Source organism: Setaria viridis, chromosome 1 (assembly GCF_005286985.2).
Source record: "Setaria viridis chromosome 1, Setaria_viridis_v4.0, whole genome shotgun sequence".
In the NCBI taxonomy this organism is placed as follows: Eukaryota; Viridiplantae; Streptophyta; class Magnoliopsida; order Poales; family Poaceae; genus Setaria; species Setaria viridis.
This window is the reverse complement of record NC_048263.2, coordinates 33,027,952-33,046,015: the sequence shown is the minus strand read 5'-3', so window position 1 is coordinate 33,046,015 and position 18,064 is coordinate 33,027,952. Positions and strand designations below refer to the sequence as shown.

Genomic DNA, 18,064 nt, shown 5'->3' with positions numbered 1-18,064 from the left:
ATTCCAACCACTTGTAGCGAGACTTATGAAACATATGGTTGCAGGCAAGGAGAAAGCCCTATCAGCTGCAGATAAGGAGGAATCAAGTTAGTTGCCCAAGCGCTGCCAAATTATATTATGAGCATTTTCAAGATCACGAGAGGTTTGTGTGAAGATCTAATGAAAAGTATCTGTGCCTTTTGGTGGGGTTCGGATAAGGGGAAACGCAAGGTACAGTGGGTACCCTGGAAAACGATGATCCTACCAAAGGGTCACGGAGGTATGGGTTTCAAAGATCTCCACTTGTTCAACCAAACACTATTGGCGTGACAGGCTTGGAGATTAATTGCCTTCCCTGATAGCCTTTGCGCGCGGGTTCTACGTGCTAAATACTTTCCCAGAGGCAACCTTCTGGACATGGCGACGGCAGGTGAAGCGTCTCAAACGTGGAGAGCAATAGAGCATGGGTTGGTACTTCTGAAAGAAGGAATTGTCTGGCGAGTCGGAGACGACCATACCATTTGTATATGGCGTGATAATTGGTTACCAAGGCTGTATGGTTTGCACCTTATTGGAAGCACTAGAACCTGCCAAATCCGGAGGGTTGTGCATCTCATTGATTAAACTTCCAATTGCTAGGATGAAGACGCTTGTTAGGAGGTATTTTTACCTCTGCGATGTAGCTGAAATCCTAAAAATTAAGCTCTCATGATTGTCGTGTCCAGATTGGATAGCATGGAACTTCGAGAAGTCAGATTTATTCATGGTGCGAAGTGCATACAAGGTAGCGCTGAGAATGAATTATGATTTAGGGGAGAAAGGTTCCAGTACCAGTATAGAGGGGCACAGAGAAATCTAGAAGAAAATATGGGGAGCAAATGTGCCGTCCAATGTCAGGGTTTTTGCATGGAAGGTTGTCCGAAATGGAATGCCCACAAGGGCAAACAAATGCTATAAGCATCTAGACCAGGTGAGCAGTTGCGAGCTGTGTGGCTAGCGGATGGAAGATTATTTCTATGCTATCATCTCCTGCCCACATGCACGAGCGCTTCGGTAAGAGTTGCGAAAGCATGTCGCACTGCCAAGGGAAGAGGACATCACATACATGGGACCGAAATGGCTCCTCCTGTTACTAGCACGGTGTGATATTGACACTGCTTCCAATTTCCTTATGCTAATATGGCGTTGTTGGAGCGCTAGGAATGCAGTGCTGCAAGCGGGCGAGCAAATATCCATTGCGGATCGGTGGTCTTTCTTACTAAATACCTCAACGCACTATCGCAAATCCGACCACAACAACCATCGGATGATGGTCGAGGAAAGCAGAAGGTCTGTAATGAGAGGAGAGTTGTGCGGCTGTGCCAGCAGAAATCTCCAAAGAAGTGGTCTCCACCATCAGGCGAAACACTCAAAATCAATGTGGATGGGGCTTTCATCATAGAGACAGGTGCAGCAGCTGTAGGGGTTGTTATACGTGATTGCACGGGCAAACCTCTACTGATGGCAGATGGTTACGGCATTGCAGAGATGCTGAAGAAGCAGAAGCGCTAGCATGCTTAGAGGGAATCAGGATGGTTGCATGGTGGGCAGACCGGGATATGGTGTTGGAAGCAGACTGCTCCACTGTAATTGATAAGCTCAGGAAGGGAGGTATGGACAGGTCCCAGGTGGCTCCTGTAATCATGAATGCCCTGTGTGAAGGTCAGCAGCTACGTAGCTTAATTTTCATGAAGATAGAGAGAGAGCAGAATACGGTGGCTCATGAGCTAGCTCATCTAGCCATCAGATCGAGGCAGTGCTGTGTTTCTTTTCTTTCGTTTCTTGAGTGTGTTCATGCACTCATTTGTAGTGATAATCCCTAATCAATAAAGCTCTCTCCTTTCGAAAAAAAATAATTATGATGGTATTGATGGAAATCACATAATTTTCAGTGGCATTGAGGGAATTTACTGCAGTTGGTTTTTGTTCACAGTTCATACATGTAGGTCCAGACTCTAGAAGCCACCACTATCGGCTTCAGTTCTGTACGCTAATCCACAGTTCTCATGTGTAGCATGCTCTCGCATTGAAGAGGCAGCAAAATTGCTGCCGCGACAGTTTGTTCTCCGTAATACGTATTTGCCCCGTGAAGCTCCTGGAACCTGTCCATCTGCTGCGCGTCGTGCGATGGCCATGGCTAGTGGCGGTTGGAAATGGCGCTTGTACTTACGGTTGGAAATGGCGCTTGTACTTGTTCCGTAAAGAAAATGGAGCCTGCATTTGTTTGCATCAGCAGTCGTTAAGCTCGTCCTCGCCCAGCGATTTTTCGGGTCTCCGGCCCGACTTTTTCGTTTTTTAGTCTTTTTTCGAAAGATTTTCACAAATACGCTCCTCGCGAAACCAATTCCAAAAATGGACCCTTAGCTTGGCGCCATCCACGCTAACGCCAAGCTTACACGTCTCGACGCCAGGATGGCTGGCGCCAAGGTCCATACGCACCTGCTGGCGTGGACGGCGACGTGGCGGGGGCTTGGCGCCATGGATCTTGGCGCCAAGCTTGGCGCCGTAGTCCTCGGTGCCGAGCAATTTATCCCATCCTCCTGGCGTTTTGAACGAAATAAGTATAATTATTTCGAGGAGTGTGCAACAAACTACGCTCTAGTTCAACTGTGAACTAGAGCGTAGTTTGTTGCACACTTCTCAGAATCCAGTTGAACTAGAGCGTAGTTTGTTGCACACTCCTCGGAATAATTATACTTATTTCGTTCGAAACGCTAGGAGGATGGGATAAATTGCTCGGCGCCGAGGACTACGGCGCCAAGCTTGGCACCAAGATCCATGACGCCAAGGCTTGGCGCCAAGATCCATGGCGCCAAGCCCCCGCCACGTCGCCGTCCACGCTAGCAGGTGCGAATTTACCTTGGCGCCAGCCATCCTGGCGCCGAGATGTGTAAGCTTGGCGCCAGCGTGGATGGCGCCAAGCTAAGGGTCTATTTTTGGAATTGGTTTCACCAGAGGCGTATTTGTGAGAATCTTTCAAAAAAGACAAAAAAAACAAAAAAAAAAGTCGGGTCTCCGGCACGGCACTCATGCTTGTTTCAAAGCGTGAGTCGCCCGCCTCCTTTCAGCTGAGCAGATGGAGACCTGGAGTTGGGACCCGCTCACGCCGGCGGTAGCATCTGAGCCACTCTCGCTCGCCGCCAAAAGCCCATAAACCGGAAGGCCCAGGCCATCTAAATCCACATGCCATTTTCACGGCCCGCAGCCAGGAGCCTGCACAACAGTGCAACACGGTTCGGCTTCGTCGGCCTTGGGGCGTTTGGGCCTTTGGGGGACTTTCAACTGTTGCTTGTTTTCCGACTTCAACCTGAAATGGACTCGATCTCGGCCTGGTGAGCTGTGGCTTGTTGGGAACCTATAAATTTCGCTGGAAGCGGTTCAATCGCCCTACGATTCAAAGACTTGTCTCAGTGTCTCACAGATGGGTTTTAAAATTTTCTTTCATTTTCCCATCAGATCACTCCGCATGAGATTAATGTGAAGATCATGCCTCCATTTTGCGTGGGATTTGGTTTAGCTGCCGGCTCCAAATTAAATACATCCTTCACATAGGTTTGGTTTAGCACAAGCCACGAAGGAATTGAAGCGTAGTATCGGCCTGCACGGTCAGCTCCCCACGTACTCGCCGGCACGCATCTTCGTTCGTTCATCTCTGGTTCATTCGCGGAAAAAGAAATCAGGCTAAACAGTAAACACGCACGCACCAGCAGCAAGCCAGGTCTTTGTCCACGGCGAGGATTGCTGCCTCCAAGGCAAGACTCCGCTGCGAGGAGTTTTAAAAAAAAAATGAAAGAGAGGGACAATGCTGCTGCGTACGGCGGCAGGCCAGCAAGGCGTGAAGCCGCGACAGAGGAGGAGCACCTTTCGGCCCTGATTTCGGCGGCTGCACGCGGACGAACGGCCGAGTTTTCAGTCAGTTTCCGCAGCCGTCTGGTGCATGCTGTCGGTGGGGGTGGAGGGGCAACTAGGCCACGCGTGCATCACGTCCCGGCGCCGGTGCCGATATCGTCGGCGGGGTGCCCTGAAAATTCCACAATTCACGGCGCCGGTGTCAGGGCGACCCTGACCGCCCAACGCCGGAGGACGCAGAGATGCCCCGCCCGGCCTCCGGCGGCCGCGCAATGCTAGTCCGCGGTGTCCATCCCCACCACATGTGTTCCACCAGTAAACCCATGAATGGAGATTAACCTGTTGCACTGAAGTTTAATTTTTCTCGACCGCTAAAATTTACCCCTTTTTTTCAAAATAAACTACAGTTTTTTTAGAGAAACTTATGGCTATTATTAGCAACTGGTCATGCAAGAATCATGGGTGGATAGCATATCAATGAACCGAAAACTTGAACGAATTAACCAACCCCACGCAGCCATGCTATTGTAGCCCGCAGCACGCAAGCAAGGTCAAAGAGAAGGAAAGCATTCCATGTGCGCGCACTACTTGCGAACAAATGCCCCAGGCGGCCAGGCAACCCGACATCCACGTGTCTCGGATCGAGCACCAACCGCGGTGAGGTCCCCAACGAGGCGCAGGATTTGCCCGCGAATCGAGCCTATACGTGGGCCCCATCCCAACGGCCAAACTAACTGCCGATTCGGTGTTCTGGACTATACCTATACTGACCGCCGGCCACCACTTTTGAGCACACACTTTGACTGCTTGAGCCTGCAGCCCTGCACAGAGTTCCAGTTCCTCATGCTGCCTCCATCTACTAGATTACTACTACTAGTAGTAGACAGTAGTGTCATATAAACAAAGGCTAGTTTGTTGGCATGGGTAACCACTGCTCTTCCTTCTTTTTAACCACTGATCTTCCTTCTTTTTAACCAAAAGCTCAGATGTTGAACTGCATGCTGATAAAGCATAGGGTCACTTCAGTCAGATTCAGGGTAAGTATAATTCTAACCTTGCATGCCAAGAAAACCTAACCAATGGACTCGAAACTCACCGGGTCTCAAACAGCGCAGTTGCACAAATCACATACCACTCGTTGTGACTCCCATTTCAGTTTCAGGCTTTCAGCCATCGAATCTGGTCCAAAGGCATACATGTCGCATGCATGTGCCTGCGGGGTCACTTCAACCACCAAGATTTCAAAAGCTAACTATTGCACAATCTTTTTTGAAATATAGAACACTGGATTGTATTTTGGATTACATAGCATCGCGAGAGCTGCTGAGCGCTACAGACCACAGATCAAAAGCGGAATTCTGATGTGCAGCTCAGGGCTCGAGACGCTTCCCCTTTCTGAACCCTCGGCTCCACAACATAATGCGCCTGCATTCCGCCCTGAACACCGCAAAAGCTCTACGTGATTTGTAAAGCGCGATATGATAATGCACTTTGCATCAACCGACCTAGCGACCGCTCACATGGCGCCGCATCAAACTATTCGGTCGTCACTCACCATTTGCTTTCAAAAAATTTTGTGAAACGTGAGCATGCAGCGATGTGCAGTAGAGTGCAAAAGTTGCAGAGGCAGCGGGCCAAGGCCAAGAACATTCTCCTTCGCTGGCGCAAAGAATGGTCGGTGGCTGCGCTTCAGGCTGCAGCCGACGCATCGATCGCTGCTCGTGCATGACAGGTAAGCTGCGGTCGATCGTCTGTATGATCGGGAGGCGGGACAGCGTTAGAACTGAGTAAAGTTTTGCGCTCTGACAGAATGATGAACTAGCCAACCGTGCGTTTGAGAAAGGAGGGGATCAAGATGGCTCCCCTCAAGAATTCATAAACAATCCTGGACATCCTAACGACCTGATGCCAACTACCTCGTGATATTTCATTTGTTTAACGAAAATCCCGGGCGTCAGAGAGGGCGCGATCGCCTCCATCATCCAATGGTTGTCGGCACTCTTCAACCAGCAGGTGTTAAATTAGCAACAATTATTATGAGACCATATTGACGCTCTTGTCAAACTCCACGCCCCTTATATCAGTTATCACCCCCTCAAATCGCGTTCGCGTTGTTCCCTACTGGTAGTTCGTGGCTTTATTCTGGTTGAACACTCGACCTGCTATTTCTGTTCATGATATACGCAATCTTCGTAAATGAGTGTATAAATCCCTGTTTTAGAGCGCAAGCAAGAATTACACGGTTTCATGCGTGGCACCAGGATTAATCGGGATATCTGTTGACTAGGAGCATTTCTGTGATGCACACAAGTACACTACGTTTTCTAGACTAGTAACAGTGGTAACTAAAATCTCCTACTCAGTACTCTACGTTTTTCACACAAGTCAAAACTTTTCTGCACCTAGGCTAGAGGATTCGGTGTTCAGATAAAAAATTGTAAATAAGCTCCTAATCCAATTTCCAAATACCAGTACTAATACCTCTTGGCCTTTGTTCTATGCTAATCAGATTGTACTTGGAACTTCTTTGGGACTTAGGAGTAGTATGCTACTTGCAACAGGGAATGCCACTCGCATTTGATGCAGCCAGAAAGAGTGCGCACTTACAAGTACATGTACAGTGGCAGATTAAATTTCTCAGCATGTGTTCCCAATTGTACCTTTTTTTTTAAAAAAAAAGCCCGTTTGCTGGTTCTACTTCATAATCCATTTTTGCCTGAATTTAGCTCGTACAGTACCATTATTTGTAGACCGGCACTGCAGAAATTAATGATGTGTTTACTTTTTCCCCCGAACACCAACTGGTCACGTTCTCCCCCACTAATTCAGCCGGCAGGATCCCCAAATTTTCCTGCCACGTACGTCTGCATCCCCACCAAAGTGCCTATAAATACCCCTCTGCTGGCCACTCCTGCAACTCACCAAACACACACTCGAGCTAAGCTCAGCCTCAGAGCCACTCTCGAGCTGCCACTGCACCAGTCTTGGCTTAGAACAAGCAGCAGAAACCAAGCAGCTCCTGCAGCAGCAATGGCGAAGTCTCACACCTTGCTGCTCGGCGCACTGGTCGTGCTCGCGCTTCTGGTGAGCCCCATTGCTTGCTCCCGCAAGCTCGCCAAGCCCAACAAGCACAGGCCGAGCCACAAGCCGGCTGTCAGGGCCCGCAGCAACTACACCGCTACCCCCTCGGCCTCCGACGCCTACGGCTCCGGCGGCTGGCTGTCCGCTGGCGCGACGTACTACGGCGCCCCCAACGGCGACGGCAGTGACGGTTAGTGCGGTTGCTTTTACTGTGCTCTGTCTGTCGGTTAGGCAGTTAGTGTGCACTCTGCTTTGCACCGCGTTCTGACAAGCAAGGACCATATATGCAGGCGGCGCGTGCGGCTACCAGACCGCCGTCGGGCAGCGGCCCTTCTCGTCGATGATCTCCGCCGGCAGCCCGTCGCTGTTCAAGGGAGGCAAGGGCTGTGGCGCCTGCTACGAGGTCAGTCAGCGCAACGGATTTCCTCAGAGTTTTCGTGTGGTCACACCGGCGCACGGCCTAGCTCCTCTGCTATGGCAGTGTGTCTCCATTAATGGTGAAAAGTGGTCGGTGCTGGGTGGTCACTGAATGCATTCATGTGCCGCGCGTAATGCAGGTTAAATGCGACAGCAACCCAGCGTGCTCCGGCCAGCCGGCGACCGTGGTCATAACCGACGAGTGCCCCGGCGGCGTCTGCCTCGCAGAGGCGGCCCACTTCGACATGAGCGGCACCTCCATGGGCGCCATGGCGAAGCCCGGCATGGCCGACAGGCTTCGCGCCGCCGGCATCCTAAAGGTCCAGTACAAGAGGTATGCGCGACTACTACCTACTGAAAAATTCAGAATTACACGCGCCGGCATTTGCAAGATAAGCCTTAATTAATCTTGGTGTTAATTTCCGTCGTCCGTCGCAGGGTGCCGTGCAAGTACAGCGGCTTGAACATCGCCTTCCGGGTTGACCAAGGCTCCAATCCGTTCTACTTCGAGGTCCTGATCGAGTTCGAGGACGGCGACGGCGACCTCAGCGCCGTCGACCTCATGGAGGCCGGGTGCGGCACCTGGACCCCTATGGTGCAGAACTGGGGCGCGCTGTGGCGCTACAACTCCAACACCGGCAAGGCGCTGAGGGCGCCCTTCTCGCTGCGGCTCACCTCCGAGTCCGGCAAGGTCCTCGTCGCCAACAACGTCATCCCCGCCGGCTGGACGGCCGGCGCCACGTACCGCTCCTTGGTGAACTACTCCTGAATGAACTGCAGCGGCGGTTTCACTTTCACCCCCGCTGCGCTTGGCCGGATTATTATGCGTGGCCAAGAATTGACTGCAGGGTGTGGTGGTTAAGAAAGAATCTCGAGTTTGCTTCGTGTGAAATGTGTGTCCGGGTGTCTGCGAGAGGCGGTGTCAGAGGAGGAGGAGGAGGAGGAGGTTGAAGAGAGCCGTGTCCTTCACTCCCTCCACGGTCTCTGCAGTCCCCTAGTGACGCGTGTCAGACTTTCTGTGTGCAGTCGTCGTGTCGATTTCTCTGTAGTTTTATTTGTATCTTTTTGCTGCGCTGCTGAGAGAAGCTTGAGCTGCGACTAAGGTTGCAAGCCACTCAGTTGCATTGTACCAAGTTGTGTGAGTGATTTTTTGTACCACTCAATCCTTTCAGAGTAATGCATTACTGCTCTCATTCGCATCACGGTTACACTCTACTGGCGACTGAAACCTGCAGCGTAAGAACTGGGTACTAATTTCACTGGGGAGACCGTAGTTTCTGAAGGACCTCTGAACTCTGAAGGGTGTTTAAGGGTTATTTGGAGTTCTCCAGGCCATGCTAAAACTGGAATTAGAGACAGTAAAATTTATAAGCAACCATCTACTCCGATCCTTTGGTAATCTGACGCACCAGGTGAAATAGACTGCACTTCATAAGGACCGATTCCATGCAAAGTTTCTGTATTTTTCTGCACTCAGTTTTTCCTGAACTTGTTTTTTTAAAGAAAACTTTGAAGCGCCATTTTTCACAATTGGTATGGCTATCTAGTATAATAAGCCACGCTTACGGCATCCTGAACCTCTCATGCTACCTTCCTGCCGACGACGGCACATGCATTTCTCAAAGAAAACGGACAAAAGTGCGGAGGCCTGAATATTACAAAGACGTATCCTACTCCATTATTGTTGGAACTGTTTTAAGGAATTATTAAACGTTAGAGCTTCGGCTCTGCAAGTCTGCATACAGGAGCTTCCGTTGTCGCCTTTACGAAATGATTATATTATGCTCAATCAGTCTGCCATGAGAGTGAGACTGACGAGCTGGGGCTATCCACGTGCGGGGATTATTGGGATATTTGTGGAATTAGATCTCAGAAAATAAAGCACATACCACACGAGTATAGATGTTTCTATTTAATATATCTTGTCTAGTGTCTACTACACGAGTTCCCTTTCTGTATGTTATTCAAAAAATACTAGTATATATCTATACATTTTCTTACCTATTTCTGAATTCCGTTTCCATGTGCGGAACAAAAAAAGAAGCGGCTTACCAGATTTATTAAGCAAGCATTTCCATGAAGTACACTCTTTTTTTTTTGTGCTCTCCGTCTCTTCATCGTTAAGAAAAAGGGATGTCGTGTACTCGTGTTCTTCCTGCCCGTTACAGATTCTTGCGAATGTAAGCCAGCCATGCTTGCTGTTGTTGCACTTGCAGTTTTACCGCACCTCTGCATATAGCAAACCCAAATGTGATTCACGCTGCTGCTGCTGCTGCTGCTGCTATTTGGACCGTGGCAACCTTTGCAAACGAGCGGTGAGCCATCGGTGAGATCACGAAAGACGCTGCACCCGCATGGCGATTGACGCCGACGGGACGCTGCCGAGTCACTGTCGCGATCTCGCTTCCGCGTGTGCTACGCACAGAGACGAACACGACCAGGAGCTAATCCCTCCAAAATCACACTACCATGATGACGCTAGTACACAAAAACCGGAGCCCCGGCCTCCCGACCCACCGAGCACATGCATGTTCGTTCGTTCGTCGCTCTGCCGCCCTCACTTTCGGAAAGGAAAGCTCTATCAGTTCACATGAATCCCTTGCAGTCGCAGTGATTTTCAGAAGTGTTTAACCCAATCCTAATCCCACAGTGTTTAACCACCGCTCCTTCCAGAAGCTTGCAGTACAGAGTTTGCAGATCTACCGATGCCGATGCACTGCCCGCCGGTCGCCGGTGGTGGCAGGACGAGAGCGGCCATCCATCCGGTTGCTTCCAAACGCCGGCGCGAGCGCGGCGACATCTACCGCGCGCGCCCGCTGCGGGCCTGCGGCGCAAGCCCCGGCCGCCACTTGTCCGCTAGTTTATTTACTCGGCTCACATGGGGGCACCGCAATATCAGGGGACGGGGGCCAGAGGACAAGGCCGGAGAGGATCCCATGCGTTCAGAAAGTCCGGTAGCTTCGACTGTTGTTACAGTTATGGGTGGTCCCTCTCCTGGTCCCAGCCGGCAGGCCGTCGCGGAGCCGGCGTGTCCGCTCGCTGAGACGCTTGCACACAGTTGCAACCGCCGGCGTTGGCCCACGGGCACCGCGCCGGGATCCTGGCGTGATCGGCCGGAATCGGCGCGGTTGTCCCCGGGCGCGAGTAAACTAAAATTAGTTGGTGTGGCCGTGCTCGCGCGCGCCGTCGACGACGTGTGCGTGCGGACACACCGACGCCGACACTCGCAAAGGCGGCCAGTCGCGTGGGCAAGTGTGGCTACGGAGGGACCGGATAGGATACTGCAAAGAAGAAATCACCTCGGCATGTGAGACAGCTTAATTGGAAGGTCTGCCTGGGATTCGCAGGTTAGGCGACGCCAAATCATCGCTCCGACATGCTGCCGCTGTGCATGCAGAGCACGTTCGGAGATTAAAAAAAAATGTCTATCCCTCACCGGAGTAAAACCTTTCCCTCACTCGATTGATTTTTTTACCATACGAGCCGCTATTGAACCGGCCTCCTCCTTTATCTCCTCCACTGATCACCCCACCTTATCCGCTCGCCTCCACCTAGCACCACCCTCTGCCTCACCGGCGCTGTCCCTGGCGCCGGCACGGCCCACCCTCCCACCGCTACCCCTCCCTCCTCCTCCGTCCTCTCCGTCCCCGCCGCCGTGCCTCACCGCCCCCGCGACCGCCACCTCCGCCGGGCCGGCCTCCCGCCACCGGTGTTGGGGATAGATCCTCAGTACTCGCAAGGAAGGAAGAAGGCAGAATCCTACTAGAATTCCCCTATAATCCTACTAGGACTCGTACCATATAATCCTACTAAGACTTCTACCTTGTAACCGATTAGTAATCCCACCACCTGGAGTATATAAAGGAGGGTAGGGGTATTTAGATCAGTAGATAGAGAACCACCTCAGGATCAACCTGAACCAAGAGGATCAAATCCTCAATACCAAACAACACCCAAGCGCAGGGCGCAATATACAACACCCAAACAGGACATAGGGCATTACGCTACTCTGACGACCCGAACCTGTATTATCTTGGGTCCTCGCTTTTACCATCAAGTTTCAAATCCAACGATCCCCCACCGACCAATCTACTAACTCGGGATACCCTCGGTAGGTTACCAGGTATAAAACACCTACAGCCGGCCCTTCCTCTAAGGCCACCGGTGAGTTCCCAACCCTAACAACCCCGAAACCCTAACCCCCAAACCTCCTAATCTCGTCGGAGCTCAAATCCTAGTGAGAAAAAAATTGAGTGAGGAAGATCATATTTCACTCGGGTGAGATATAGCTTTTTTTTAAAAAAAACTCTTGCGGTCGCGGGACAAAAATTTCAGCCGTGTGAAAGCTCAAGTTCACTGTAGTGGTACTCCGCTCCATAGGTAATTAGGCACGACTGCAGGAGCCAGGAGAATACTTAGGGGTGTTTGGATCCTAGAGCTAAAGTTTAGTCCGTGTCACATCGGATATTTGAATGCTAATTAGAAGGACTAAACATGAGCTAATTACAAAACTAATTGCAGAACCTCTAGGCTAAATCGCGAGACGAATCTATTAAGCCTAATTAATCCATCATTAGCGAATGTTTACTGTAGCACCATATTATCAAATCATGGACTAATTAGACTTAATCGATTCGTCTCGCGATTTAGCTTAGGGGTTGTGAAATTAGTTTTGTAATTAGCCTATGTTTAATACTCTTAATTAGTGTCAAACATTCGATGTGACACGAGTTAAAGTTTAGACCGGATCAAACACCCCCTAGATGCTGCCAAGTGACATGCCATGCAAGTTTTGACCGCTCGAATAGCTACCGGTGAGTGCCTGGGATGGGCGTGTGCATGTGCGGGTCGCTTTCACCTTTCGGGCCTCGCGTCCGCCGGGATCTGCCGTCACATGCGCGGCGAGAACGGACGACGGCTGAGGGCTGACGCGGCGAGCGGTGAGACGAGAACGACTCGGCTTTACAAAAGTCTCCCTCGCGAAAAGGGAGGGACGGGGCGGCGCAGGCAGAACCTGCTTACCGCGGAATGATTAAGCGGTGTTTGCTTTTTTATCCGTTCATTTTAAACGCTAATTAGGAGGATTAAGTTAATTATAAAACTAATTATATAGATGGAGGTTAATTCGTGAGAGAATTTATTAAGCCTAATTGATCCATAATTAGAACATATTTACGGTAGTATTATATTGTCAAATCATGGACTAATTAGGCTTAATAGATTCGTCTTGCGAATCAGTCTCTATCTGTGCAATTGATTTTGTAATTAATCTATATTTAATACTTCTAATTAGTATCTAAACATTTAATACTTCTAATTAGTATCTAAACATTCGATGTGATAGGAACTTTAGGAGGACTAAATATAAGTTAATTATAAAACTAATTACATAGATGGAGGCTAATTCGCGAGGCGAATCTATTAAGGGGGTGTTTGGATAGCAGGTGCTAAATTTTAGCACTTGTCACATCGGATGTTTGGACACTAATTAGGAGTATTAAACATAGTCTAATTACAAAACTAATTGCACAACCCCTAGGCTAAATCGCAAGACGAATCTATTAAGCCTAATTAATCCATCATTAGCGAATGGTTACTGTAGCACCATATTGTCAAATCATGGATTAATTAGGCTTAATAGATTCGTCTCGCGATTTAGCCTAGGGGTTGTGCAATTAGTTTTGTAATTAAGCTATATTTAATACTCCTAATCAGTGTCTAAACATCCGATGACAGAAATTTCTTTCTTGCCTGACACCCGCGACTAAAAGGATTTGACATGTGCTAAAATTTAGCACATGCCTCCCAAACACCCCCTAAGTCTAATTGATAATGTGATGCTACATTAATTATTTGCTAATGATGAATTAATTAGACTTAATAGATTCGCCTCGCGAAGACTCCATCTGTGCAATTAGTTTTGTAATTAGTCTATATTTAATACTCCTAATTAGCATCTAAATATCCGACGTGACATATGCTAAATTTTTATGGGGGTGTATCAAACACCCTACAGAACCAAACACACTGTCCGTAGCAGTAGCACATGGCGGATCGGGGGATCCCGACGGCGACTAGGTAGCGTCCTTCGGTCAACGTCAGCCGCCATGCACTGCACACTGCAGGTGGTGTCTCTTTCCTAGCACCGGTCGACCCGATGACCTTTAATGTCCAGTTAACCGTTAAACTGGGGAAATAAAGGAAAGGGGAAATAAAGGAAAGAAAAGCTTAACTTCAAAAAAGGAAAGAAAAGCAGCACGGATTATTATTTTTTGAGCTGACAAGAATTATTATTTTCCTCTTTTAGAAAATCGCTTGAATCTTAAAAGCAAAATGAACACTAAGAGTTCAACTGTTATTGAACTGTCGGTCTATCAATTCTCCTCTTCTTATTGATACATGCTGAAAAAAAATGCTGGAATCGTTCAGGATCTTTTGAAAAAAGTACCTGTTTATCGATCACTCGGGTGGTTTAGGCCCTGTTTGATCCTCCATCTAAAGTTTAGCTGGTTAAATTTAACCACTTTTTGATCCAAACATGATCCTAAGTTTTAGCTGTAGCTAAAGATCTTTAACTGATTGAACCCAACTAAACGGAAAAAAGATCAAAATACCCTTCATTTGTTCGCGCCCACCGGTCCCCGTGTCGCCTCTCCCCGCACGTCTCCCTGTGCCCCCCTTCCCTCCGGCGCCGCGCCCCCTCCCATTCGACGATGCCTCCCCTGCGAGCGTCACCTTCCAAGGAGGCGCGGTTGGAGGACAACCGCGTCGAGGACACTCACGCGGACGCCGGCGGCGGCGGTGGGTGGGGTAGGGATGCTCACTGCAGATGCCGTCGGGCCGTTCAGGCGGGCCACACGCGCCGTGATGGGTGCGTCCGCCGACGGCAGGATCTGAGCGGCCCAGGGCTCATCTTCGCGTGGCACGACCGAATCTGAGCATAGGACCGACCGAGCCGAATCCGAGCGCAGGACCGGCGCCTGCGGCCGTGCAGCTCCCCGGCCATCGGCGGCGGCGTGGTGCCCCACGGCGATCCCTGGCGCGCACGGGCCAAGCAGTGGCGCTGCAACCTGGGCTCCGGCGCGGCCTTGGTGGAGGCAGCGCCCTCCTCCTCCCCGGCCACGCCCTCCTCGCTATCCTCCTCGGTGTGCTCATCACCAAGACAAAATGGCCTTCCTGCCAAAGACCAAGAGGCTGGCTTTCATGCTTCTCAACTAGAGCATGACCATGGTAATAGCCAAAGTTTAGCCTAGGTGATCTAAACAGAACCTTAATTTAGCGGCTCCGTCACCGAACTTTAAGGGCCTGTTTGGATACCCTGTGTTAAAATTTAACAAGCGTTAAAGTTTTAACACTCTCAAATAGAGTGCTAAAGTTTAACACATTGGGGTGTTTGGATGATGTGTTAAACTTTAACACCTTTGGTGGGAAATGACTTCATTGCCCCCTCATTTATGGCCGGCGGAGAGAGAGGGAGGAGAGAGAAGGGGTAACCTGGGAAAAAGTGGAGAGGGGACCACTTTTAACACCTTTAGTAAGTTTTAACACCCCCTCCATGTATTTATGAAAAATGGGGTGTTAAACTTTAACACCCCACTTTTAACACAAGTGTTTGGATAGAAAAATATTAAAAAGTGTTAAAAGTAGGATATTAAACTTTAACACCCCCTTCCAAACAGACCAGGACCGCCGTTCACCTACTATAGCTGCCTTCTTCCCTAACTCCGCCGCCCAACATGTCTCCTTTACCTCCCGGCCAGCAGCGCCAACGCTGCCTTACCTCACTGCCCTGTGCCCACCACCTTCACCCGGTCAGCCTGTTGGTGGGGGCATCCCTCTAAGCCAAGGGAAGCTTAGGATCTCCCGCTAGGCCCTAATACCCTCGAGATCAAGTAAATGACATTAATTGCCGACATCATAGCCTCAGTCGCAGTACCATCGTACGAGTGGACGACTGGGCGAGCACTGTAACCTCGTAATACATGGTATCATTGATGGAATCCTTCCACGAAACAGTTTGAAAATTCCGATCTTTGTGTTGATTTTACTAGATCACAAAAACTTAGTTTGAACCAGTGGGATAGAAAGCCTATTTTTTAATGAAACTTATCATGATTTAATACAAATTTACCCTAGCTATCTACAACAACCTTTTGTTTTAAGATTCGCAAACCTTGTCGAAAAAGATATTACTACTTGGTTGCATTGCATCTTGTCCTAGCTACCCGTTTTGGTCGTACTCCCTCTGTATAGCTTTTAGATGTCGTATAGTTTTTCCTGTTTTCTCTTATTAAATAGGGCTGCGGGTGTATTGTGGACACGAAAAGAATTCGCCTCGATTGGTTGTTGCAGCCTCTCCTAAGGCAGCCAAGGTTCTAGTCCTCGCGAGTGCTTTTTTTTGCTGCGTGTTGGAGGCTTGCATGGCCCTGTAGCGGATGCGCGTGCGAGGTTGGCGCGTTGGCGCTCAAGTTTTCCAAGTCACAGTAGTGAAACGCTCTTTTTTGTACTCGCGCGTAAGTTGGCCGCGGAATTTTGCTAGGCGCGCACGCTAGCTGCATTTCTTTTTTCCAGGCGTGTGACGCTTGGGTTACTATTTAAAGCCCCCGTGTAGCTTCTTGTACCGGTGCAAACTACAAACAGCCAGTGTCACACACTCACACTCACACATGGCCATTCCATTTGATCTAAACAAGCTTCCGGTTGAAGATGAAGACAGCCAGCGGGTGGAGGCTGCCGATGAGCTCGACGATGACTTCCAGCAAGTGGAGGATGCTGACGAGCTCGACGAAGACTTCCGGCAGGTGGAGGATGTCGACGAGCTCGATGATTTGCCAGTGGAAAATGGCAACGGTAACATCTCATTTCTTTCCTGTTTGTTATGCCATTACTAATGTTCGGTCGTATTCATACTCCATTCTTCCTTTTGATAGGATTTGATTTGAACTTACCACTAGATGAGTTTGGCGCGGTTGATTTGGATTTCGTACAAAATCTTGCTGGTAAGTTGAGTGCTTCCTTGCTTTTAGTACTTCACACATCTTGTATTGTTGGATTGAGTATGTTTATTTTTTTTACAAGTAGAACATGCTATGGAGGCTCCTGTTGAAGAACAAGTTGAAGAACCTCACTGAAGGATGAAACAAATGTCTAAAGAGCTCCGAAAATAAGTTTATCAAGCTTTGTTGACTAGAAGCAAGAATGGAAAACTGGGCAAGAAAGATACTAAAATTGTTGCTGATCAATTTGATGTTCACATACAATCAGTTCAGCTTTTATGGAAGCGAGGTAAAATTCAACTTGCAAACTCTGTTCCGGTTGTGGTTTGTAGTCTAAAGAAAGGTAGAGTTGGTCGTAAAGCAATATCTGTTGATTTGGAAGCATTGCGCAATATTCCTCTAAAGGAAAGAATGACCATAGATGATGTGTGTGCCAAACTTAACATGAGCAAGTGGAAGATTCAAAAGTATTTGAAAAAAGGTTTGCTTAGACGCCACTCTAGTAGCATCAAACCATATCTCACTGAACCTAACAAGAAGTCTATGTTGGAGTGGTGTGTTGAAATGATTAAGAGGGATTTGCTTGGTGATCCAATGTTTAAGGATTTTTTTGACTTTATGTTCATTGATAAAAAATGGTTCTACATCTATCAAAAATCTGAAAAATATTATTTGCTACCTGAAGAAGATGATCCCTATCGGACTTGTAAGAATAAGAATTACATTCCTAGCCTCATGTTCTTGTGTGTTTGTGCTCGGCCAAGGTTTAGGGATGGGAATTGTATTTTTGATGGTAGGATTGGTTGTTTTCCACTTGTTACTTATAAACCGGCTATGAGAGGTAATCAGAGAACCGGTCGTGTCCGTAGAGACTTGGTTATGAAGCCCCATAACTTTGATCACAAGAGACGTGATTAGAGAATTCATGATCAACAAAGTGTTGCCTGCCATTCGAGCTAAATGGCTAAGAGAAGATGTGAGTACACCAATCTTCATTCAACAGGACAATGTACCTTCCCATTTAAAATGGATGATCCGGTTTTTTGAGAGGCTGCTAAGCAAGAAGGATTCAATATTCACCTAATTTGTCAACCACCTAATTCTCCGGATTTCAACATTCTTGACTTGGGTTGTTTTCGAGCTATTCAAGCAATTCAATACAAGAAGAATGCAAAAACAATAGAAGCTCTAGTTCCAACAGTTCAAGAGGTATTGATCAAATTGTTCACACATGTTTCATTGTTTCTCCAACAACAAATTTTCTCATTGAATAATTTCTTGCACACTTGTTTTGTAGGCATTCATGGGGTATTCGATACACAAAGCTAACAGAATGTTTCTAACACTACAAAGTGTTTTATGGAAGTTATGAAGGTGAAAGGTTACAACAAATTCAAGATACCTCACATGCAAAAAGAAACATTAGACAGAGAAGATCGGCTGCCAACTTGTATCACTTGTGAACCATCTTTGCTAGATGAAGCTGAGGCTACTCTTGCTGCATCAAACAATTAGAATGATGCTAGGTAGCTTAATCAGTAGACGAGCATGGTTGTAACAATTATTTAGAACTAAAGCTATTTATCTTACTGGTGCTCTGGCGTCGTCCTTCCCGGCAGCTAGTTCGCACTCGCGCTTCTCATCGAGCATCTTGAGCTCGTGTGCAGGTAGCACGATAGTATCGCCATCCATCACGACGTTGT

General features: G+C 48.5%; 1 protein-coding gene across 1 annotated transcript; it reads left to right on the top strand.

The window, feature by feature from the left end:
• Positions 1–6,788: 6,788 nt before the first annotated feature.
• On the top strand, positions 6,789–8,277 carry LOC117841673 (expansin-B11). The gene is made up of 4 exons (XM_034722140.2): positions 6,789–7,138; positions 7,239–7,351; positions 7,506–7,699; positions 7,804–8,277. The coding sequence occupies exons 1-4, from the start codon at positions 6,898–6,900 to the stop codon at positions 8,132–8,134; spliced, it is 879 nt and encodes a 292-aa protein (XP_034578031.1). The 5' UTR covers positions 6,789–6,897; the 3' UTR covers positions 8,135–8,277.
• The last annotated feature ends 9,787 nt before the right edge of the window (positions 8,278–18,064 follow it).